Consider the following 26,205-nt stretch of genomic DNA (forward strand, 5'->3'; position numbering starts at 1 on the left):
CGGCCAAAATAAGAAAAAAGAGAAGAAAAAAACATGTCAGTTTCACCTTGGAGAGCTCCTGTGAGCCTCCCGTGAGTTCACCTATGCCCTTCAGCCCCTGCCAGGTGTCCATCTGTGGACCGAGCAGGGAAGGCGCTTTGAACTTTTCTAGCCCCTCCAGGATGGAGAAGGCCATGCGAGTGGGTCACACGTGCGGTGGCCTGGGCGGCTGGTCTCACGATTCCTAAGGTGGTCGGCCTTGCGTCACTCATCAGTAAGGCCTGTGTTTCCCTCGTCCCGTAAAACTAGCTGATGTGCTGAGCCTCAGGCCTGCTCTTCTAAGGCTTCCATGGGGCAGCTATGTGACCGAAGTGGGCAGGGCCCCTCTGACAATCCCCTCCCTATAAGATATGGATGCTAGCGGCCACCTGACCATGGGCACGCAGGTTTGCATGACACAGGCTATGCGTATCTTTCTGTCCCAGCACCTGCCGTGTTGCCTGACAGGTAGTAGTAACTCAGTTGATGTTCTTTCAGTGAATACATGAACACATGAATCAATGAACGCATTCACTAAGCTGAACTCTTCAAAGAAACAGGAAGTGTGAATAGAAGCAGTTTTTAACATCTTTTAAAAGAGAAGAAAGTGAATCAAAGCAACAGAACTCCCCCCGCCCCCGCCAGGAACAGCAAAACTGAGGCTTTCCTGTGGGTCCTTTATTGGGGAAACCTCAAGTAGATTTTTAAAAAGCAGGTAAATATACAATCAACTCATCACGGGGAGAGGAAGAAGGAAGACGTGTTCCCTGCAGCTACGGTTTAAACAAACACGGGACTTACCTATTTGCTCGGTCATTTGTCCAGTCATTGAAGAAAGATTGAGGGAGTGCCAGCTGTGGCCGGGTCCTGTCCAAGGCCCTGGGGATTCTGCTGTGAACGGGTCAAGGGCCCTATCTATTGTCACGGAACTTGTGGTCTGACGGAGAGGATTACACTCCAGATGATAAGCCAGGTAACATGAAAATGCCTAAACTAGAGTAGGTCCCCTACACATGAACGAGTTCCGTTCCGAAAGCGCGTTCATGAGTCCAATCTGTTCGCAAGTCCAACAAAGTTAGCCTAGGTACCCCATCAACACAATGGGCTATATAGTACTGTACTGTAATAGCCCTGTTTGCAACAGCGCCCCGGTTGCATAACCCTACATACTAACTCAGTAGAACCTAATTCTGTCTATACCCTGGAGCTACCTAGAGTTCTAAACATGTCAGTTCCTGGGCTCCTTTCTGGACAATGACATCAGAACCTCAGGGGTGAGGCCTTTTGGTTCTGCAGATGCGCCTTGTGATTCCAACGTGCGTCCCCAGCTGAGAACAGCGGCCTCCACCAGCATCCACCATAATGGTGGAAATCGTGGGCTGGGGGAGAAGGTTGGTATTTGGGAACTTTTTACATTCCTTGCTATTTCCCAGCACACATTTTTTTTCTAACACCGGCTGCCAGTGGCAGCGGGTGGAGCGGGGGGTAGCCTGAAGACAAAGCGCTTTTTGTGGTCTGCTCAGTGTGAGGGCCTCCCTCCGTGTCCTGGTGGTTTCCAACTCTGCCCTGGTGCCCAGAGAGCAGGCCAGGGCTCTCTTCTGCTCCCTTTCCAGAAGCCTCACTGGCCATTTACATTTGTCACTATTAGCTTCAAACCCCACAGGAGCTGCAGGTGAGTTTTCATTTCATCTTTATGAAAATATGGAGGTAGGAGGTTAATAACAATCATCAACGTCATGCTGTCTTACAGGTGAGAAAACGAAGGGCTAGAAGAATTAGGGGAACTAGTTAGCAAAACGGCAGGGCTGGGACTGGAACGCAGAATTTATCAGTTCAAATCCAACGCAGTCTTCACTTTATTCCATTGCTTTCCAGAGTCCGTTTGTTCATTCGTTCATTCAGAAGGCATTGAAAATTTGGTCTGTACCAAGTATGGTCCTAGTTGCTGGATAAACAAGTCTTAGAGAGTTCCTGTCCACAAGTAAAGGGAACAGGTCATCGGAATACAGTGTGATAAATGCCCCCGGAGGAGCACGAAGGACAGAGCCCATCGTGCTGTGCTGCCCGCAGCCCGAGTCCCGCCAGCCGTGTGACAGTGCACAACTCACTGCACTTCTCAGATCCTCAGCTGCCTCATCTGCAAAATGAGGAGAACAATCCTACCCTCCCTGGATTGTCGTGCTATACAGTGACATCACGGAAGTCACAGGTCTCATTACGGGTCTGTTCATTCACTCATTCGCTCTGTTAACATATTGGGGGAGGGAAGGGAGGAAGGTGATGACCGTGTGAATCCGAGTCAGTGAAAAACGTGACAACTTCTCTCTTTCTCTCCTTAGAAAGAAGGCAGACATTTTTATTAAACGGGTTTTAAAATTTTTTCTTGTCACCTCTTGAAAAACGTGTGTGTGTGTGTGTGTGTGTGTGTGTTTAACTACTTGTCACTCCACTGGTCACTGTTAGACTTTATGAGGGAAAAGCAGCTTTTGGCTTTTAAAAGGGACGTTTCCGTCACGAGAACAGAGTAAGCCAGGTTCCTTGGCACCATCGCTGTAAGGCTATGCAACCAAAAGGAGGTTTTGCTTTGCATTCCTCACCAGGTATTCTGACTTTTTCCCCACTCTCTGAGGTCAAGAACAAACTGTGAGAATGATTTTTATGTTTTTATTTCTCTCAGAAAACCTCTCTTCTCCAGCCAGATCCTGTGTTGATCAAACAGCTTATCTGTCAACACTGATGATGGTGATCACCGGAGATGCACTCCTCTCCCTGATCCGGTGGCCTGAACTCCAATTACAGTTACTGCTAGGAGCCAAAAGCATTGTTTTATGGAATAAATGTCCGTAAGTACAAGCTTATTATCACTCCCAGTTGAATCCAGTTCGAGGCCCTTGAAGATCAGGCCTTCAAAGAGATAAGATTTGTACGTAACACATAGGTATGGAGACATGGCCATGGGCAAGCCACTGAACCCATGAGTATCAATTTCCTTATCGGCAAGAGAAGGGTTTGGAGAAGACTCCCCATAAGAGGTCTCCTTCCAGCTCCTGGAAGGCCATGTAACCCCAGGTTTGGATTATCACTGCTTTGTCCCCCCACCCCCTATTCATATGTGGAAGCCCTAACCTACAGCATGATGGTATTTGGACATGAGATCCCTGGGGGTAATTGGGTCTAGATGAGGTCATGAGGGTGAAGCCTCCTGATGGGATCAGTGTTCTGATAAGAAGAGGAAGAGACACCACAGGGCTCTCTCTCTCTCAGACACACACACACACACACTCTCGGTCATGTGAGAGGTCAGCTGTCTGCAAGCCTAGAAGAGAGAACTCACCAGGAACCTCATCTGCAGGAACCTTGATCTTGGGCTTTCAGCCTTCAGACCTGAAGAAAATAAATTTCTGTGACTGAAGCCCCCCAGCCTGTGCTATTTTGTTACAGCCGCCCCAGATGACTAACACAACTGCACTGGGATTAAAATGCTCGGAGGGAGTTGAACTAAGCGAAGCCCGGACTTTTCACCTGCTCTGCATTTTCGGAGGCATCCATCCGTTCAACACATATTTTATTCCTGAGCGTTTGCTGGTATGCCCCACCTGTGCTGGGCGCTGGGGACGTATAGAATAAACACAGTCCCAGCCTGCCAGGGCCCTACAGGCCAGCAGGTGTGACAGCCATGGAAAGGAGCCATTAACCCGGCTTTATAACAAATAGAGAACTGTGAGGGGCACGGGTCAGGAGAACGAAGGGGAGGTGGGGAGCATTTTCACAGAAACATTTTAATATGGAAGTTAATTCTACAGCACTTCATCCGGGGCTTCTCATACTTTTTTTTTTTTTTAAATGAAGCATGATTATAAAAGGACAGAGGACTTTGGCAGTGGGGAAGCCAAGCCCTGACCTGAAGAAGTGGCGAGGATTGTGCTGGTGGACAGAGCACTGAATGGGGGCTTCCTGGCTGAGGGAGCTCATACACTGCACCTGAAGTGGGCCATTTCCAACATCCAGCCCTTTTTTTTTTATTGAAGTGTAGTTGACTCAGTGTGGTGGCAGTCTCTGCTGTACAGCAGAGACTCAGTTATACACATATAGACATTCTTTTTTTAATATTCTTTTCCATTATGTTTATCACAGGATATTGAGTATAGTTCCCTGTCCTATAGATTAGGACCTTGTTTATCCACGCTCAATGTAATAGTCTGCGTCTACCAACCCCAGACCCCCAGTCCATCCATCTCCCTCCCCCCTTCCCCCTTGGCAACCACAAGTTCATAGCAACACGGCCTTCATCAAAAAACAAGAAAAATCTCAACTAAACAACCTAACCTAGCACCTCAAAGAATTAGAAAAAGAAGAACAAACAAAATGTAGAGTCAGCAGAAGAAGGAAGTAATAACGATCAGGGAGGAAATAAATAAAATAGATATTAAAAAAACAACAGAAAAAAATCAACAAAACCAAGAGCTGGTTCTTTGAAAAGGTAAACAAAATTGACAAACCTCTGGCTAGGCTCACCAAGAAGAGAGAGAACCCAAATAAACAAAATAAGAAATGAAAAAGGAGAAATCTCAACTGATACTGCAGAAATACAAAAAAAACCATAAAAGAATACTATGAACAATTACATGCCAACAAATTTGACAACCTAGAAGAAATGCACAACTTTCTAGAAACACACAGCCCACCCTTTTTGAATGCACTCCCCTTAGCCTCGGGAACTTGGCTGTGGGCATCGCACAGAGCAGCCTCATACAGGGAGAAGGCTCATTTGGTCGAGCAATTTCAGTAAACACAGCCCCAGGCAAGGCTAAGGGAGTGCAGGGGCCACCAGGCAGGGCCGCCTTAGGAAGGTCGCTGCGGGCTCCTGCTTCTCCCGGGGGTCCACCCGGCAGGGAAAATGGTGTGGGCCCAAGGGAGCACGTGGAGGGGAGAGGAAAGGCGGTGACGGAACCCGGGGAACACGTGGGGAGGTGCGTGGGGGCAGGAAAGGCGGTGATGGACGCAAAGGCCACACCCACACCCGGCATCTGCGACGCGGGAGAGGCTGTAGAGATGAGTTGCTTCACCTGCCGTCCGGCGGGAGGGGAAGCCCGTGCGGATTCGACGTGCGGTCCCAGAGCGGCGGGAGAGCCTGTGTAGACCCGGCCAGGCGTACGCGGCGGTGGCGGGGATGGCGTGGACGGCGTGGGCGCGGCGCCGACTGCTCCCAGCGCGCGGAGACCAGAAGTGGCCAAGCGGCGAGACAGGAGGCGCAGCTCCGGGTCTGAAGGGGCCGGGGGCGGGGTGGGCCGGAGGCGGGGGCGGGGTCAGGGCCGAAAGGAGACCCGGGCGGGATGCTGGGCGGGAAGGGACCGCGGGCCCCGGGCCGGGGTCGGCTGGGAAGCTGGCCGCCGAGCAGGCCGCCGAGGGTGGGAGCGGCACGCCAGGGGCTCTCAGGGACGAGCCCGAGGGTAGCGGCGCGGCTGATTTCCGGGGACGGAGAGCCTCACGTCGGGGATGCCCTGCAGGGGTCGGACTCCAGTCCCCCGGCCTCCTCAGCGCGTGGGACACCTGCGCCCGCCTCCGTCCTCGTCCCCCGAGGGGGCCTGAGGGCGAACACCACTTGACCCAGGACCTCCCGGCTGGCTGCCATCTGCGCCCCCGACCCCACCTGAGCGGCCAGCGACCGCGCCCCCCGCAGTGACTTCCAGAAGCTGCAGCGGGGGAGGGCGAGCCTCTGCTGTTCCCCGAAAGCATCGGCAGGCATGGCGATTCCCGGGGGCGGGGGGGCGTGGCAAAGAGGAAAGGAGGGGTGGCAGCAGGTAGGGGGACCAGTGAGGGCTGTCAGAGTGACGTCATGAGAACCGCGTGGCTCGGGGACCCCAGGGGATTCTGCGCTCGTGACTTCTGCAAGGTCTCGTCCCTCCCTTTTTTCACTCCGTATATCTTCAGTTCTCCAACACCTCCCCGAGGAAAAGTGTTCAAAACGTTGCGATTCCAAGCTTCAACCGCCTCATTCTGAGGCGACTCCTGGAAGCGCCCCGGGCCGGGTGGATGTCTGGAGGGCTGCGATCTTCACAGGAAGAAGGAAGAGAATAGGGGGTGCTGTGATCCATGCGGGGGTCCAGGCAGTATGCTCTTGGCCTGATAAGGGGTGATTTGCGTTCAGGAAAGGAGAAAGGCGGTCCTACACAGCTGAGAGCTGTGAACATGTTGCAGCTCAGTCCATCTCACCAATCTCTGAGTTTCAGAAATGTTTTCCGTGTCGTTCCATTTAGCGGTTTTGGACTATTTCGTACCTATGCTGTTGAGATTCTTTGTTTAGTTTTCTTTCCCGAAGGATTTACATTTTTTCTCTTTGGAATATCCTAGGACAGGTGTCATACAGTGTTTCTTTGGTAGTCCCTTACGTTACTTTTTTCTAAATCAAAACTGCAATGCAGCTAGATTTTCTCTTGATCGCTTATGATAGTGAGAGAGAAATGACCCATGAAGATGATAACATCAGCCATTTGTGGGGTGCCTCTCCTGCATCCGGCATCGTTCTAGGTTCCCTCTCTATTCTGTCCTCTGAGGTGTTGTGCCCCTCCCCCCACCCCGCCATTGGCTCACACCCCAGACCACACAGCTGCTAAGGGAAAGAACTAGGAGAACCGAGTCAGCCTGATCCAGTTTCCATGCTCTTCCTCCTAAAGATTTCAGCCACTGAAGCCAACAAAAATAGTTTCATAAAGAGTGGAAACCAGCAACAAAGGAAAGGAACTTGGGCGTTGGGTTTTTGTTATTGTTTCTCGCGCGGCTTGTGCTCCAGGTGGGGTGTGTATAAGCAGAGAACTGATGCTCAGGTGACAGAAGGTCGAGGAGGGAGAGGCATGGCGTGTGGTGCCCACGGCCTCTGTGTGGTCAGTGTGTATTTCCCCTCGACCCTCGAGGACCTGGTGACCTCGGTATAGATACATCTTTATGAAAGGGGGCGCGACGCTCCGGGAAGGCAGGAGCCCCGACTGCAGGGTCCCAGGTTCTAGCTGAGTGGCTCTGGACGACTATCGTCCGCCTTGCGCACTCCAACTGCCTCACCCTACAAGGGGGGCGGCCGGGCACCTGGCATCGAGCATAGGATTTCACACTGCTCAGGGGGGCTTACAGCACCACCCACGCCAAGCACTAGACAATTAGATGCCCCTGTAAATCATAGTACTGGTTTATATTACACTTTTGGCCACAACTTCTTTTCCAGTCTCCAAATAGACCCTCCCTTCAGCAAATGGGCAACAGTCACTCCAGCCTCCCCTAGGAGCTCGTCACTCACTTCTGTATCTATCACTCGAGCTCATGAAAATCGGGTGCCTTTTCTCCCCACAAATGAGTCACCTGTGAAGCCTAACTTCCGCTTCAGTTTCTCACTGTCTCGCTGTGTCAACCGCGGCAGCGTGATGGTGCCGGAAATATATAGGAAACATTTTAAACCGTGGGATAAAAACACCCCCAGTCACAATTACAGGGATCAGAACAGTCGAAAACTTTGGACTTTTCCCAATACCTTACGTGTTTCAAAGTGGATTTCTGCAGCGAAGGGCGGGACCCAGCTCTTGGTTTCTGCAGGCAAAATCTTTCCCAATGAAAACTCCAAGGTCACCACGGATTATCTGCACAAACACTGGGGCCTTTAGGAGACTGTCAGAGAAACAGTCTGCAAGTAACAACTTGACAACAAAAACAAACAAGACCAGTTCCAAGTGTCCAGATGCACCGCTCTGGACACACCCACCAGTCCTTCCCACGAGCAGTGGCTGTTCATAGAGAAACCCCGGGTACAGTCAGCGTGGGACCTTCAAGTGTGCGTTACCATCTGGCCCATCCAGGTTGCAACCCAGAACACGGAAGCAGCCCAGAATGGTGACGGAAAGGAGGTCAGAGGGGTGTCTTTACACTCTCAGCTCACTGTTCCCGGCTTCTTGGGGCCCCATTCAGACTCAGAGGTCTACACCTTCTGCGAAGCCAGAGTCCACAGACCCTGGATGGCTCTCTTCCTCCCTACCCATTGCAGACCAGGAAGCTGCTGACGGAGTTGTGATTAGGAAGAGCGTTGAAAGTTTTCACCCAAGAGGTGCCTTCCCCAGTCTCGGGCTTCCTCCCTCTCCCTCCCTCATCTTGCTCCAGGGCAGCCCGATGTCCACTTGTCATCACCCCCAGCATCCCTGGCTCCGGCGTCCTGACATCACCAGTGCCTCCCCCCACAGTGCACTGCATGACCCCTGCGCGAGAGGCTTTACGGGTCACTGTACACGTACTCGGCCCCTCTCCCTTGCCGAGAGTTTTCCTTTCTGCAGGTGGGTCCTCCCTAGGACCCTGTGTTGCTGTTTCACTTTTCATAACTTTGCACTAAAAGGTGAGCTGCCTAAGACCCAGGTCTTTGTCAGTTTTGTCCCCTGATGCATTTGGGGGGCTTAAATAGTGCCTGCCGTCTAGTAGATGCTTCATAAACATTTGGCGAATTGAATTGGATTGAACTGCGACCTGTAACTCCGCAGAGCTGCTCTGTCTGGGTTTCTGGCCCCTCAACGCAAGGTTGGAAGAACTCTGAAGGGTCAGCCCTTCCACCCTCCTATGGCCTTACAGGATGTGTTCCAGGACATGAAGAGCCTTTGCTTTTCTCGTAGTTGATCAGCTTGCCAGGGTCCTGAACTTCGCTCCCAACTCAGCCGAGTTTCTGGCTGCCTCAAAGCCTTATAGGACCAAGTGCAACATGCATAAATAATGAAATGTCCGGGTGCCTACTAGCTGCAGGTGGTCTGCGCTGGTACAGTCCATGCCTTAGCTCACTTAATCTCAGCAGCTCTGAAAATGGTGTTATTCTTACCATTTCACAGATTAAAAACAAAACCCCGAGGGACTTTCCTGGTGGTCCAGTGGTTAAGACTCCGCACTCCCAATGCAGGGGGCCTGGGTTTGATCCCTGGTCAGGGACCTAGATCCCGCATGCCGCAACTGAAGATCCCGCGTGCCGCAACTAAGACCTGGCACAAATTAATTAATTCATTTAAAAAAACCCAAACCCTGAGGTTTAAGGCTATTAAATTAGTTGCTCCAAATCCATTAGTGCAGTGTGGGACACTGGTGGAAACCCAGGTCTGTCTGACTCCAGATCCAGTATCTCTGGCCCTTTCATTTCTAAAGGGTCTGCTCAGTATTTTAGTCAGACAGCCTAAAGCAGCCATCCTCAAACTTTTTCATCTCAGGACCCCTCTGCACACTTAAAAGTGACTAAAGACCCAGAAAAGTTTTTGTTTCTGTAGGTTACACATTTGAAATTAAAAGTGAGGACATTTAAAAATATTTGTTAACTGATTTAAAAATAATACTAGAGTATTGCATGTTAACATAAATGTTTTTATGAAAAATAATTTTACTTTCCCAAACAAAATATCTAGTGAAAAGAGTGGCATTGTTTTACACTTTTGCAAATCTCTTTAATGTCCTTAGCGGAAGACAGCTGGGTTCCCACAGCGCCTTTTGTATTCAGTCTGTTGCAATATGTTGTTTTGGTTGAAGGATTGGCAAAACTCTGGCCTCACAGAGATATGTAGTCGGAACAGTGTGGAGTATCTTAATATCCTTCTCACATAATTGTGGACATCCTTCTTTGATACTATGCCAAAATCCAACAAATGGTAATTTCTTAAAGATGAATTGCAACGTAGAATCTAAAAACGAATGTTTCTTACTCTGTTACGTGAAAATGTACTGGTCTGTTTGGCGCTTGGAACGGGTCCTTTGTCCTTGCATGATTTTGTATCATTCTGCATCCATCATTTGGAAAATGCTGGTTCACTGAGTCATGTAGACCTTCTCAGTATACGGTGGAAAGCTCTACCATACACTCCTGGGAGGATGAGAGTGGGAAAGGCAATTAATGTTATAGTGTATAAGTTTCGACCTTGCAAATTCCCTGAATGGTCTCATGGACCCTCCAGAGGTCCTCTGACCATACTTTGAGAACTGCTGGTCTGTAGTATAAACTGAATGGTCATTGACCACAAAGCCCTGTGAGAGGACACAAAAGAAATAAAAAATTAAATCCAGTGATCCTAACACTTAAAAAGAAAAGTATGTTTAATTCAGTATGTGAAATTAAGGAAAGGCAAAAAAAAAAAAAAAAAAAGCAGTGAGCACTTAATTTTACAAAGCAGTAAGAAAAACCAAAACACTTTGGGTCTCATCCTCTGTTTGTGTACATATGCATGAGTGATGATGTCCAATCTGTGCAGCTACTCGTGACCCCAAGTCACATCCATGCCATGGCTCCTAGACCAGCCTCCTGTGAGCGGAGGGTAGCTGGAGAGTCTGGGATGATGAGAAGCATGTGGGGAAGAGAGGCAGCAGCGAGAAAGAGAGGCTTGGTGGAAGCCTTGAAGGAAGAGCAGGATACAGTGTAGTGGGCGAGTGTGTCCAGGTTGAGACAGGACCACAGACTGTTCCCTCCAGTCTCCCTGAAGAAGGGTGAACACAGCTTGCAGTGTGGGCAGCCAGTCAGAGCCCAGGGCGGGCTTCAAAGGGGCCACTCCGGGTCTGAAATGGCACTTGACCAGGGTGGCTTGTGTGCTGCGTTGGCCAGACTGAGCTGTAAATGTGCTTCTGTGGCACCGTCCAGCTCTGTCATCTGTCCCCTACAATAAACCTACTTCAGTGAAGTATACTTTATATGCGTAAAATACACATATAGCCCTATAACTTCCACCCAAATAAAGAACTTCTCCATCGCACCAGTAAGTTTTCCCCGTGCCCTTTCCCATTGAATATCTTTCCAACCCTGTGCTCAGAGGAAACCACTATTCTATCTTTTTTCACCACAGATTAGTTTTATCCACTCTTGAACTTCATCTAAATGTGATCAGTCATTCAGTAGGTATGCATATTGTTTTTGAGAGTTATCCATGTTGTTGCACTTATCAGCAGTGCATTCTTTTTTTTTTTTTAAATCAGTGAGTATTTTACCCTAAGTATACCACAATTTGTTTATCTGTTTTCCTGTTGATGGACTTTTGGGTTATATCTGGGTTTTGACTATAATCTTCTGTGGATACTATGAACATAAATGCATGCAGTTTGTTTTCTAGGGGATAGCCTTGGGGTGGAGTTGCTGCATTGTATGCTAAGTGTATGTTTAACCTTATTGGAAACAACAGCAGAATACACATTCTTCTCAAGCTCACATGGAATGGTCACCAAGATAGAGCACATTCTGGACCATAAAACACACTTTAACAACTATAAAGTAATAGAAATTATACAACATCTGTTGTCAGACTATGATGGAATTAAACTAAAATTCAATAACAGAAAGATATCTGGAAAATCCAAAAATACATGGAGATTAAACAACACACTTCTAAATAACACATGGGTCAAAGAAGAATTCTCAAGAGAAATTTTAAAATATTTTGGACCAAATGAAAATGAAAACACAACTTATCAAAATGTGTGGAATGCGGCCAAAGCAGTACTTAGACAACATTTATAGCATTGAATGCATGTATTAGAAAAGAAGAAAGATCTAAAGTTAGTAACCTAAGTTTCTACCTTAGGAAACTAGAAAATGAAAAGCAAATCAAATCCAAAGTAAGTACAAGAAAACAAATAATAAGAATTAGGGCAGTAAAATAGAAAATAGGAAATCAATTAAACCAAACACTAGTTCTTTGAAAAGATCAATAAAATTGATAAGCCTCTAATCAGACTAACCAAGATAAAACAAGAGGGAACATAAATTACCAATATAAGAAATTAAATTGAAACCATCAGTACAGATCCAATGGACATTAAAAGGATAATAAAGGAATACTGTGAACAACTTCTATGCCCACAAATTTCATACTCTAGATGAAATGGGCGAATTCCTTAAAAGACACAATTTGCCAAAACTCACACCAGAAGAAATAGCCAATTTGAATCAGCCTATATTCATTAAAGAAATTGAATCAATAATTAATAACATTCCAAAACAGAAAGTACCAGGCCCAAATGGGTTCACTGGTGAATTCTGACAAACATTTAAGGAATAAATTGTAATAATTCTCTACACTCTCTTTCAGAAGATAGAGGGAATGCTTCCAACTCATTCTGGGAGGCTATCATTACCCTATTATCAAACCCAGATAAAGACATTACAAGAAAAGAAAACTATAGACCAGTATCTCTCGTGAACATAAAGGCAAAATTTCTCAACAAAATATTAGCAAATAAAATCCAACAATGTATAAACAGAATTTTACACCACAACCAAGCAGGCTTTATCTTAGCTCTGCAGGAGTGAATCAATATTCAAAAATCAATTCGTGTAATCCATCACATGAACAGGCTGAAAAAGACAGATCACATGATCGTATTAATAGATGCAGAAAAAGCATTTGACAAAATCCACCACACCCACAACACAGAGTTCATGATTAAAACTCCCAGGAAACTAGAAACACAGAGGAGCTGCCTCAACTTGATAAAGAATATCTACAAAATAATCTACAGCTAACATCGTATTTAATGGTGAGAAACTCGAGGCTTTCCCACGGAGATCAGGTACAAGGCAAGGATGTCCCCTCTCACTACTCCAGTACTGGACATTCTATCTATTCATTAAGACTAATAAGAAAAAGAAAGAAAAGGTATACACATTGGGGAGGAAGAACTAAAACTGTCTTTGTTCACAGATGACATGATCATCTATGTAGAAATTCCAAAGAATCAACAAAAAAACTTTGGGAACTAAGTGATTATAGCAAGGTTGCAGGATACAAAGTTTATCAATTTGACATAAAAGTCCATCTTTTTCTATATATCAACAATGAACAAGTGGAATTTGAAATTAAGAACACAATACCTTTGAATTAGCACCCCCCAAAATGAAATACTTAGGTATAAATCTAACAAAAGGTGTACAAAATCTATATGAGGAAAACTACAGAACTCTGATGGACAAAATCAAAGAAAAACTGAATAAATGGAGAGATATTCTATGTTTGCAGACAGACTCAATATTTTGAAGATGTCAGTTCTTCCCAACTTGATCTATAGATTCAGTGCCATCCCAATCAAAGCCCTTATTTTGTGCATGTTGGCAAACTGATTCTAAAGTTTATTTGTAGAGGCAAAAGACCCAGAATAGCCAACACAAAATTGAAGGAAAAGAACAAAGTCAGAAGATTGTCACTACCCGACTCCAATACTTACTGTAAAGCTACGATAATCAAGGCAGTGTGATATGGGTGAAAGAAAAGGCAAATAGATCAAGGGAACAGAATAGAGAGCTCAGAAATAGACCTGCATTAAGTATAATTAACTGATCTTTGACAAAGGAGCAAAGGCAATACAGGAAAAAAGATAATCTCTTTAACAAATGGTGCTGAAACAACTGGACATTCACGTGCAAAAAATGAATCTAGACACAAATCTTATACCCTTTACAAAAATTAATTCAAAACTATAAAATTCCTAGAAGTTAGCATGGGAGAAAACCTACATGGTCTTGGGTATGGTGATCAGCCTTTTTAGATGCAATGCCAAAGGTACCTTCCATGAAAGAAATCATTGATAAGCTGGACTTATTAAAATTGGATCCTACTACCCTGAAAAAGACAATGTCTAGAGAATTGTAAGACAAACTGCAGACCTTTAACAATCTGATGAAGGACTGTTATCCAAAAGATACAAAGAACTCAAAACTCAACAACAAGAATACAGACAACCTGTTAAAGTGGGCCAAAGACCTTACCAGACACCTCACCAAAGAAGATACACAGATGGCAAATAAGCATAGGAAAAGATGCTCCACATCATATGTCATCAGGGAAATGCAAATTAGAACAAAAATAAGTTACCAAAACACACCTATCTGAATGGCCAAAATCTTGAACACTGACAACACCAAATGCTGACAGGGATGTGGAGCAACAGGAACTCTCGTGCATTGTTGGTGGGAATGCAAAATGGTCCAGTCACTTTGGAAAATAGTTTGGCAGGTTCTTACAAAACTAAACATATGCTAACCATACAATCTAGCATTTGTACTCCTTTGTACTCACCCAAAGGACTTGAAAATTTATGTTCATAGGAAGACCTGCACCCAGAGGTTTATAGCAGCTTTATTAATAATTGCCCATCCTTGGAAGTAACCAAGATTTCCTTTAGTACGTGAGTGCATAAAGAAACTGGTATGTTTAGACAATGGAATATTTCAGTGCTGAAAGGAAGTGAGCTATTAAGTCATAAAAAGATAGGGAGGAACCTTAAATGTATAGTACTAAGTGACAAAAGCCAATCTGAGAAGACTACGCACTGTATGGTTCCAACTACATGACATTCTGGAAAAGACAAAATTACGGAGACAATAAAATAATCAGTGATTGGCAGGGAGTGGGTTGGAAGGATGACTAGGCAGGGCAGAGGGGTTTTAAGGCAGGGAAATCACTCTGTATGAGTCCATAATGATGAATATATGTCATTATACATTTGTGCAAACGTGTGCAAAACCGAGAGTGAGGTCTAATGTAAACTAGACTTTTGGTGTTCATGATGTGTCAGTTCATTATAATGATGTGTAGGTTCATCAGTTCTTACAAATATACACTCTGGTGGGGATGTTGATAATGCAGGACAGGAGATATACAGGAAATTCTGCATCTTCCCCTGAATTTTGCTGTGAACCTAAAACGGCTCTAAAATTTTTGTGTTAATTAAAAAAAAAAAAAGACGTCTAGTATGTTTAGGTCCCAAGACATTAAGGTGTGGTCGAGACCATCCTCTGCTCCGAATGCCTTTCATTTGTAACCCTTGTTGGAAGAAGGAAACCAAGGTTGGTGAGGTTGGTCTTTATTACCTTTAATTGGATGATTCCTTCCCTGTTTCTGATCTTCCCCCTTCCCAGGGTCCTGTAGATCCTCCTGTCTCCTGGGCTCTGCCCCTTGAGCAGCCTTCTGGGTCCTCATCTCAGATCAGCTCCATAACCCCACTCTCCTCGCAGGGTACTGCCGCCTCCTGACTTGCCGTCTCTTACCGCGGAAATCAGTGGTTTGCGCGTTATCCACGTGTTCACCAGAGACCTGTGAAGAAGCCCCTCTGTGTCAGGCTCTGTTCCAGGCCCTGGGGTCCCAGAGATGCTCACAATGAGGCCCTGCCTTTGTGGAGCTTATATCCTGCCGAAGGAGACAGACAGTAAACAGCCCCCCAAACAAGGAAAAAAATTCGGATGGGGATAAGAGCAGTGAAGAAGAGCCATGGGGAGTGACGGGTGGGTCCAGGGAAGCCCTCTCGCAGGAGCCCCCTTTGTGTGCAGATGTGACCGTCAGGAAGGAGACATTGATAGCCTCAACCACCGGTCTCAGGGGTAGTCTGAGGGCCTTTTGATGTCCTCTTCTCCGTATCTTTTACATCTCCTGCTTGTTTTCCTCTTTCACTGTAACGTCCTTCTAACACCCCAGCATCCTGGTGCTCTCCACCAGTCTGAGCTCACCATCGCGCTGTGCCCCCAGGGATGCGCCCCTCCAGCCCTGTGGAAGCTACCAGGAAGCCACATTTTACCCAAGGGCACTTGTTAACCCCCCCGAGTTGGAGCTGAGGAGTCTGACAGTAGACTCTGCACACTAAGTAATCGGGAGCCCAAGTCCATTGACGTAGACGTTAACCTCAAGTGAACACCTTGTGTTGAATTATATCCTATTTTGAATTGACTGGGTTGTCCAGGGATTTTCAAGCCTTGAATATATACAATTTTAAAAGATGGTCCTGGTGTGGTAATGACCCAGACCCCTAGCAAAAGCAAACACATATCTTTTCTGGAGAAAATTACTTTCACTAGCCTCAAGACATTCTTCTATATAGTTCTTTAAATGCACTCTCTCCGATGCACCTCCAGGAAAACAGCTTCCAAGTATTTCAGACAAATCAGGATCATCAGATGTAGGCTGTTTATTAGGTAGGCTGATTATGACTAATGAACTAAAAGCAGCCTTTGAGATGCCTTCAGGAAACAGAATTTTATAAAAAGTCATTAACAGTTTTGAAAAAGAACCCAATAGAATTTCTAGAAATAAAAAAATGCACAGTAACAAACTCAAGGAACAGGTTTAGCAGCAGATTCCATAGAGCTGAACACGTAATTAGTGAACTGGAGGGAAAGTCAGAAAAAGCTACACACAGAGCAAATAAAGACAAAGGGTGAGTGATGTTAGGGAGACCCAGTGATAAGGTCTCACAGCTGCAGAAGGAGAAGAGGGGAAGTTCGTTTCCAGAAATTTCTGGACATTTCAATGCATTTAATCTCCAGCTGTATGACAAATAAGAAAAAACAGAATTGACTTAATTGTAAAGAAGTTAAATCTAATTCTGTAAAAAAAATATTTTTAAGCCTTAACATTTTATGTGCTACAGCTTTCTGAGATGGAGAATTAAACTTAGGAAGCGAGGTTATTCACAGATACAAGTAGATGGAATTTAAGGGTCATGACTATTAAAATACTATTACTAGAGGCCCTGGAGTTGTCCTGTTGCTGTGATTTAAGCAAGTAGATAAACTCACAGAGGGAATAAGTGTGGAGTCACTTGGAATCCTGGAGAATCCTCGCTCATTCACTGATGAACTTTGTGACATTTGATGTTTCACTTTGCCATTTGCAAAATGGTTCAGATGTCTTCCCTTTGGCCTATTGTGCAGTTGAAAAAGATTTCTCAGTGAAACATCCAGAACAGAGCATGTCCCGTGGTGGGGCGCTCCATGGCTGGAGGGTGGTAACTGTCATGAACAGTCAGCTGAGTTCAAAGTGCATGTGGAAAGTAAACATGAACTTCTTTACAAAACAGAAACAGACTCACAGACTTAGAGACCAGACTTATGGTTACCAGGGGGAAGGGCGTGGGGGAGGGATAGAATAGATTGGGAGTTTGGGACTGACATGTACACACTGCTATATTTAAAACAGATAACCAACAAGGACCTACTGTATAGCACAGGGGACTCTGCTCAGTACTCTGTAATAACCTAAATGGGGGAAAAAAATTGAAAAAGAATAGATACATGTATATGGATAACTGAATCACTTTGCTGTACACCTGAAACTAACACAACATTGCTAATTATACTAATTACTAATATATACTAATTACTAATTACTAATATACTAATTATACTAATTACTAATATATACTAATTACTAATTACTAATATACTAATTACTAATATACTCCAATATAAACTAAAAAATTTTTTTAAATATTAATAAAAACATTCATGTGGGAAGTAAACATGCAAGAATTGCTAGGAAATACCTAAGCAGAAGGAAATAAGGCAGAAAGAACAGAATATAAAGTCAGACATGGACATGATTACACATGGGACTTAGTATGAGGAAGGGGCATTTCAGACCAATGGAGGGAGATTTTCATTCAACAAACAGTGAACAACTAGCTGGCCAGCTGGAGGAAAATAAGTTTGGATTTCCATCCAAATTTAATCTAGAGGGATCAAATATTTTAGTTAAAAAATAAGAAAATATGGGGAAAGGGAGGGAGAAAAAGGCCTTTCTAAGCAAAACAAAGCTCAACAAACTGTAAAAAGAAAAAGAAAAAATGTTTTAACTGCCTAGGGGGAAAAATTTCATACTCAACAACAAAGAGGGAAGAAGATTTTTTATTACCTACAATAAGGAAATAATAAATATAGGATTGTAAAAGCTATAATACACAATTTAGTATTATATATGCATACGTACAGGAGATGTCCCTTTGTGTAGAAAGCAAGGGCGCTTTACACTATATTTATATATGCGAGGGTGTCCGCTCCCTTCTCAGCTCCTTGCTATTTTGGTTGTTTCATATCGAAGTGTTTTAAGGAAAGCCTCTTCTTTTTTTTCTTTTTTTTTTTAACACTCCACACTTCCAACACAAAGGGCACAGTTTCGATCCCTGGTAGGGGAACTAAGATCCCACATTCCACATGGCATGGCTAAATAAAAATAAATAAATAAAAGAAGAGAAAAAGAAAAAAAAGAAAGAATGCTTAATTGAGACCTTAGAGTACCATCCCCTGACCAGCCGTGCCAACTTGAATTGATTTGTAGTGCCTGTGGACACTGTATTGAAAAGGGTTCTATGATTTCATCCAGACTCAGTAGGAAAGACGCTCAGTTTGGGACTTTCCTGGTGGCACAGTGGATAAGACTCCACTCTCCCAATGCAGGAGGTCCAGGTTCGATACCTGGTCAGGGAACTAGGTCCCACATGCATGCCGCAGCTAAGTTTGCCTGCCACAACTAAGGAGACTGCGAGTCACAACGAAGGAGCCCTGGAGCCACAACTAAGGAGCCTGCCTGCCACAAATAAGACTCGGCACAACCAAATAAATAACAATCAATCAATCTGTTTTTTTAAAAAGAACAGAGTCACACATTTATTTTTATTCTATTTCTGGCTGTGTTGGGTCTTCGTTTCTGTGCGAGGATTTTCTCTAGTTGTGGCAAGCGGGGGCCACTCTTCATCACGGTGCGCGGGCCTCTCACTACCACGGCCTCTCTTGTTGCGGAGCACAGGCTCCAGATGCGCCGGCTCAGTAGTTGTGGCTCATGGGCCTAGTTGCTCTGCGGCATGTGGGATCCTCCCAGACCAGGGCTCGAACCCGTGTCCCCTGCATTAGCAGGCAGATTCTCAACCACTGCACCATGAGGGAAGCCCCAGAACGTCTATTTTATTTTATTTCGGAAAGCCTCTTCTTAAACGGCAGTGCTTTCCCAAAGTAAGCAAGTAAGGTGAAAATCAAGCAGTAAAAAATTATCCTTGAAAAGCCTTTTTAAAAAAAAAAATTTTAATATATTTATTTATTTATTCACTGGCTGCTTTGGGTCTTCGTTGCTGCGCGTGGGCTTTCTCTAGTTGTGGCGAGCGGGGGATACTCTGTTGCAGTGCGTGGACTTCTCGTTGCGGTGGCTTCTCTTTGTTGCGGAGCACAGGCTCTAGGTGAGCAGGCTTCAGTAGTTGTGGCACGTGGGCTCAGTAATTATGGCTCACTGGCTCTAGAGTGCAGGCTCAGTAGTTGTGCTGCATGGGATCAGTTGCTCCACGGCATGTGGGATCTCCAGGGACCAGGGCTCAAACCCGTGTGTCCTGCATTAGCAGGCGGACTCTTTTTTTTTTTTAATATAAATTTCTTTCTTTCTTTCTTTTTGACTTCGTCGGGTCTTTGTTGTTGCGGGCGGGCCTTCTCTAATTGCATTGAGCGGGGGCTACTCTTCACTGCAGTGCGCGGGCTTCTTATTGTGGTGGGTTCTCTTGTTGTGGAGCACGGGCTCTAGGCACGTGGGCTTCAGTAGTTGTGGCACATGGGCTCAGTAGTTCTGGCACACGGGCTTCAGTAGTTGTGGCGCATGGGCTTAGTTTCTCCGCGGCATGTGGGATCTTCCAGGACCGGGGCTCGAACCCGTGTCCCCTGCATTGGCAGGCAGATTCTTAACCACCGCGCCACCAGGGAAGTCCCCAGGCAGATTCTTAACCACTGATCCACCAGGGAAGTCCCTGAAAAGCCTTTGAAATGAAACATGCACAAACACAGCTGGGGGGCAGGGGAGTGGGGCATGTCAGTGAATACAACATCCATCCGGGTCTGTTTTGGCAAAATCTCAGGATTACCAGTAGACAAGCCCAGCAGTTCTTCTAGGAATTTATTTATTTACTTGTTTCACATAAGTGAAACATTCTGTGTGAGAGGTTTTCATTACAGAGTAGTAGTCCTAACAGTAGTCCTAACAAAAGGTGGAAAAGAAACAGCTGGTAAATTGTGGTCCATCTTTGCTGTAGGATGCTCTGCAGGTGTGGAAAGAATGAGGAAGAGCTCTGTGTACACAAGCAGCTCACTCTCCAAGGTATCTTGAGAAGCAAGATGTGGGTCAGAGTGAGACGATGTTATGGTTTGTCAAAGTGTGGGGGGAAGATACTCTTATTTGTTGAATATGTACAGAGAACTTCTGGAAGGACACCCGAGAAATGAATAACCTTGGTTCTCTATTGGATAGGGAGGATGCAGGAGTAGGGAGGTGGTCTATCACTACCTACCTTTTAATATACGTTTACAAATTGAACTATGTTTATCTAGTCCACAAATTATTTCTCGAGGCTACTATAATCAGAAAAAAAAAAGGCTAACAACTTAATAGAAAAATGGGCAATGTATGTGACTATATAGTTCCTGGAAAAAGAAACGTGCACAACATAGGGAACTCTACTCAGTGCTCTGTGGTGACCTACACGAGAAGGAAATCCAAAAAATAGGGGATATATGTATACGTATAGCTGATTCACCTTGCGGTACGTATAAACTAGCACAATATTGTAAAGCAACTATACTCCAATAAGAAAACAACAAAAAATTAAAAAAAGAAATACACAAAGATCACAAATGGCTTTTAAACTTATGAAAGCATACCAAGGCCATCACTTTAATGAGAGAGCCAATTAGAACAATATTAAGATTTTTTTTCAACAATAGATTAGTATAGATCAAAAAGTTGGATAATATGGTGTGTTGGGAAAGGTATGAACAAAGGTATTCTCGTATGCTGATGCTGGACGTGTAAACGGGTATAACTTCTCTGTTGAGCTGTGGGAAATTTCTGATAAAATTCAGAATTCACATACCCTTTAATTCAGTAATTCACTTCCAGGAATTTGTTTTAAATCCACCCCAATATTTATGCCAAGACGGATGCACAAAGGTGTTCATTGCGGCATTATTAATAGCAGAAAAGACTGAAGATAACCAAAAATGCCCTTCTGCAGCCTACTTAAAGAATAGGTTCATGCAACAATAGAATATGTGGTTAAAAGATCCATAATCCAACAGTAAAAGATGGTTCATCAAACAATAAAAGAATAGAATAATAAAAGAATAGAACAATAAAACAGCAAAAGAATCCAGTGGTGGAATAGAATACAGGAGTCAAGAAGAGCAGGCCAAGTGTGTGTGTGCTTATGTACTATGCTCTCCGAGACATTATAAATAACGTAAAAGGTAAGTTGTGAAATACCATGTACAACATGATACCTTGTGTGTAAAAAGGATGAGGGAAATATATATGGGCTGCGTAAGCAGAGAATAGCTCTGAAGACTACAGGTACAGTGGTGGTCTCTGAGGACGGATCTCTGGACCTGGGGGTGGGGGGCACATACCTGTGGAGGGGATCAGGCTTGCTGTGGGGCGAGGGGCTATTAGAGAGAGAAGAGCTTTGAAGATGAGCCGGTGGCCCAGGGAAACATGAGGTTGGGAGGGGGAGCGAAGCAGAGGGTGTATTATTTTTCAGTGCACGTTTATTTTCAAAATTTTAAAAGTAAAGTGGCTTTATAGTATGCTCAGGGAAGTCAACCGCTTTTTCATTTTTATGTGTTTCCATTTTATATGCATCAATGTCCCCTGGTTGTTCCTGCTTTTTCACTTACATGCATTTCATGTACATTTTTCATGTGTATTACAAGTAATGTTTGCCTCTGATACCTATCATTTTATACACTGAGATATCACCCACATCCTTCAGGATGACTACTAAAAGTTTTAAAGAACAGAAAATAATGTGTCAGTGAGGATGTGGAAAAATTGGAACACTTGTGCACTGTTATTAGGAGTGTACAATGGTGCAGCCACTGTGGACAACAGTATGGCGGTTCCTCAGAAAAATTAAAATAGAATTACCATAGGATCTGGCATTCCCACTTCAGGTATATACCCAAAAGAACTGAAAAGATATTTACACCCCCATGTTCACAGCGGCATTCTTCACACTAGTTAAGTGGTGGGAACAACCCAAGTGTTCATCAAGGGATGAATGGAGAAACAAGATGTGGTCTATCTGTACATGTCATGGAATATTATTTGGCCTTCAAAAGGGTTGAGATCCCGTCACATGCTACAACATGGATGAACCTTGAGGACATTACACTAAGGGAAATAAGCCAGTTATAACAAGACAAACACTGCGTGATTCCACTTATACGAGGCGTCTGAAGTAGTCAGAGTCTGCAAAGAGAAAATAGAACGGTCGTTTACCCGGTGCAGTGGGGGAAGGAGATGCGGAGTTGGTGATTAATAGTAGCAGAGCTTTAGTTTTGCAAGATGAAAAAGTTCTGGGGTTCTGTTGGGCAATAATGTGAATATCCTTAAGACTACTGAACTGTACACTTGAAAGTGTATGTTTTTTAATTTGGTGAAAGGTGATGAATTTTATGTTATGCACTTTTTGACCATGTTTAAAAAAAAAAAAAAACTGAAAGCAAACCCAGAGACAAAGCTCCGTCTCTGAAGTGAAGTGAGCTCAAGACGAAGGTGAGAGTCTTCGCAGATGAAACCAACACTCCCTTTAATGAGCTGATCGATGTGTTTCATGTAATTGTTAGGCATAGTTGGAGAATGACTCCTGAGTATTGCTGTAGAGCAGCTCAGAAAGGCATCCACACTGAAACGAGCCATGCTCGGGCCAGGTACTGTTCTGAAGTCCTCGGGCAGGATTCCTAATTGAGACCCCTGTCTTCTGTTCCCTCTGATTTAGAAGACAGCAGGCAGAGGGTGACCTAGAAAAATAAGGCCACACTGTCCACAGGGCATGTGTCCCCCGGCCCCCTGGATGGCACTGGATGGATGGGAGCTTCTCAGGAGGCAAAGACGGTGGTAGAGGGCGGGTCACAGCCAAGCCCCCCGTGACACCCCAGGGTACTTTGCGTCACTGTGGAAGCCTCCGGGCTTTCTCGGGGAAGCAGAACTGCAGGAGCCAGTGGACCCCGAGGGTGGCGACCCTGCCTCTCTGGAACTCTTTTTCCACAAGAGTGACCAACTGCCCTTGGAGGCTTAACTTACCCTTGGGAGCCTGAGGCCCCTGTGACTACAGTGGTTTCAAAAGCTCTGTAAAACCTGATGGATGTCTGGAATGCAAGCCCACATGTGGCGCGGAGAAGCGGCTGTCCCTTCTTGGAAGTGGGCCGTCTTCTGGGAAGCCTAACTCCCACCAGAGCCTGGCCTCCTGTAAACCCAAGGACCTGCAGGCCTGCCGCCCTGACCGTGGGGCCTGGGACATCGTGCTCACCCTATTTTCCCTGATCGACCAGGAGCAAAGGAGGAAGCCTGCTGGGCTGTGCAAACAGCAGCGGGCAGGAAGTTAAACAGCCTTAGAACGGGGACCTGCACTTCGAACCTGGATTTCCCTGGGACTTGGCTTTGACGTCTCAAAGACTCAGAGTATGCCTAATATGCCTATCTTGGCGGTCACTTGACTTTGTGAGACATTCGATTGGGGTCTGGGGCCGCCAACCGTAAAGGGACGGGGTCCTCCCTTAAGAGCATAACCCGCCCGTTCTCGCTGGTCCCCAGTCAGCCTGGGCCGCCGAGCCGGAGATCGAGGGCGCCACCAGCGCACCTGCCCCGCGCACCTGCCCGCCCTCCCCGCCGCCGGCCGGCCCCCGGGGCGTGTCGCCCAGGAGTCCGCCCAGTCCTTGCGAGGCTCCCTCGGTCACCCTGAGCTGCGGCCCAGGCTCCGGAGGGTCCGGAGCCGCAGCTGGAAGATGCGCCCCGCGGCTGCCGGTGAGTGCGGGCGGAGGGAAGGGGGACCCGGCATGGGAGACTCGCCCCCTCGCCCTACCTGGCACCCGGCACGCTGAGCCAGAGGTGGAGGCGGCACGTGCCGGGAGGGAGGGGCTTCTCTTGGACCGGAGCTCAGGAAGGCGCCCAGCGAATCCAGCAGGGGCAAATGGGCTGGGGTCTCCCGCCGCCTTCCTGCCGGTCGCCACTGCCCCAGCTGCGTGCAGGGCCGGGGTGCGGGCAGATCAGTGACTGTGACGTTTTGCCTGGAAAGTAGGCGTTGGCTGAGCGCAGCTAGAGCAGGACCCAGTGAGGCCAGGGGGAGAGGGCTCCCTCCAGCCGAGCGCAGGTGCCGGTAGGGGCGGGCCCCGGCCCCATCTCCGACCTCCTGGGCCGGGAGGGGGGCTGCCGCGCGCCGGTTAGAGGCACTTGCGGACTCCACCTGGGGCTCCTCGGGCTGCTGTCAGAGGTCATTATAGCCGCAGGTCCACCTGACCAGTCAAGGAAATGATGAAAAGTGCGGAGACAGGGAGACAACCCCTTTTCAGTCACCAGCCTGTGGGTGGGTGAGAGGTGGGGACGCATTAGCATGGACTGTCCCATTGTCCCTTATTATAACAGTTCCGGTAGCATCTTTTTATAAGGCTTCCCCACACACACCATTCTATCAAAGTACTTGAGCCTGAGAAGATTTGGGGGAAAAAACAGGAAGGAGGAAAGAAAACCTCCGACTCTTTCCGATCCGTTTCATCTCCCACTGCTCGCCTTCCTGACGGTAGCCTCCGTGCACCTCTCCCACCCGCCTGCCTGCCCTACGTATGCAAGGCGCTCTGGGGTCCCGGAACCGACGGCCTCTGGCACACATTCCCTTTCTAAGTGGTTTTGCTGTTTCTTCCTATAATCTGAGGAATCTGGAGTCCTTCCAGAGCAAGGCAGCGTATTATGCAAAATTAAAAGTTCAACACTGGAAAGTTCTCTTGGCCTCTCTAGGGACCAGCGCTCCACCTCTCAGTGGCAGGTCATTGCCTCCAGGTGTTTGCCTCTGTGGCCTCCTTCCTTCCTAAGTGGCGTTCTGGTTGTGTGGTCTCACTGCAGAAGGTTCTGAGGACCCCCTTTCTGCTCCATCCCCAATGGGTAGGAAAGCCAAATTTTAAGACTTTTTATTTGTGTAAAATATGCAAGTTTTCTACAAAACCATTTATTTGTGAACAGCACTGTCTCTGGTAACTTGTGTGCATTGTAGGATAAATGCAAGGAGATACATATCTCTTTTCTTGGAAGAAAAGATCTCCCTGGGGGCACTGACTTTCATTACAGCTATTTTGGAAGAATTTTTTTCCTCGTGCCTGTGTTATATACTTACTGTCCAATTTTGCTGCTCACTTAGTGGAAAATGCTGGATATGATCAGATTGCTTTCCCTCCACGCACAGCTTTTTCGCGTGCAGCCCTTGTGATTCATTTGTGAGCTACGTGGTCCTTTCACATCAAGGTTTGAGGTCACAGCAGGTTGTCATATATCCAGGGGTGTGGCTGTCAGCGAAATTACTCACAGAAGCTCAGGGCCACATCACTTTTGATTTTGTGAGCTAAAGATTAGGTAACGTTCGTGGAAGCAGCATTTCCCTGGATGCTTCAGTCAAGCCCCAGGTCTGTCCCATGTAGGGACACAGCTCACAAGAAGGACATTCAGACTAAAGGGATGAAGTAAACTAAGCCACCACCACCCTTCACAAGCTGGAGGAAGCTTCCCGGAGCAGTCATCCTAATTCCTCAAAATTAAGGGCGTTGGCATGTGAACTTTGGAAGGTGGGTTACCTTGCCAACCTGCTGAGGTGTTCAGCTGTGACACTTCCCAGCCCTACTGCCAACAAGCCTCCGTCAGCAGGACAGCGATAACAGTGGACACTGGGGCCAGCAGAGCCTGGAGCCACAAAGCAGCTGCACCCCGAGTCTGGCGTATCCACCCCTCAGGGACAAGAGGTGCAGGTGTGGCTGCCTCAAGGCGAGGGAATGTGGGTTCCTGTGGGGAGGTTGCCAGTGACAGACCTCATCCTTATCCACTTCATGTGGAAGGAAATCCCTCCGAAGTGTCTCCTTCTGGGTTCAGAATGGCCCTCTGCAGCGCCCCTGGATTGGATGGGAGGGGGATCCCCCCCCTTACCTGTAGCCTGCCTTCGTGTACACTGGCTTCAGGACTGCTTTGTCCTCCAGCCTAAGTGAAGTGTCAGGGCCAGCCTGAGACCCCCAAGAAGCTGAGGGTGGAGTGAGGGTAGGACACACACACATGCGCCCTAAAAGAGAGCCTCTGAGGAGGAAGTTCCGCCTTCCTACCTGTGCTCGGCATGGGCCTTTGATCTAATACTCACGGGCGCCTGCTGTGTGGACGTGCTTAGGATGTGTCCGTGGGCTGATATCGACTTCATTACCTTATGAGAAAAGGCCGGATCCTGGTCACAGAGCCACAGAAGGTTCGCGGACTCTGTGTACTTCCTCTGCCTGCCCCCCAGCTCTGAAGCTGCTGGACCCCTCCTTCCAGGGCAGGCCCTTCCCCCACCCCACCCCACCCCCCCGAGCTGTCTTAGCTGAGTCCCTGAGCCCTCGCCTTTCCCAGG

The 26,205-nt window shown here is 46.5% G+C and overlaps 1 protein-coding gene and 1 long non-coding RNA gene across 5 annotated transcripts in view; one reads left to right on the top strand and one right to left on the bottom strand.

Moving 5' to 3' along the window:
- Window positions 1–5,063: 5,063 nt before the first annotated feature.
- FAM3B (FAM3 metabolism regulating signaling molecule B) overlaps window positions 5,064–26,205 on the top strand; it is a 54,056-nt gene continuing 32,914 nt past the window's right edge. The window contains exon 1 of the mRNA XM_033856096.2: window positions 5,064–5,279. Coding sequence (XP_033711987.1) covers window positions 5,189–5,279 — 91 coding nt within the window. The 5' untranslated portion in view covers window positions 5,064–5,188. The remainder of the gene's footprint in view (window positions 5,280–26,205) is intronic.
- Window positions 9,374–26,134, bottom strand: LOC109547892 (uncharacterized). Of its 4 annotated transcripts, none has more exons than XR_012331627.1 (4): window positions 24,955–26,134; window positions 23,653–24,147; window positions 14,867–17,986; window positions 9,374–9,880 (listed from the first exon to the last, which is right to left on the bottom strand). It is a non-coding gene; the product is annotated as an uncharacterized lncRNA (long non-coding RNA). The 4 variants fall into 4 exon arrangements; XR_012331626.1 differs by having other exon boundaries at window positions 14,867–17,023; window positions 17,754–17,986; window positions 23,653–26,134; XR_012331625.1 differs by having other exon boundaries at window positions 14,867–15,089; window positions 16,565–17,986; window positions 23,653–26,134.

This window comes from Tursiops truncatus, chromosome 4 (assembly GCF_011762595.2).
Source record: "Tursiops truncatus isolate mTurTru1 chromosome 4, mTurTru1.mat.Y, whole genome shotgun sequence".
Taxonomy (NCBI): Eukaryota; Metazoa; Chordata; class Mammalia; order Artiodactyla; family Delphinidae; genus Tursiops; species Tursiops truncatus.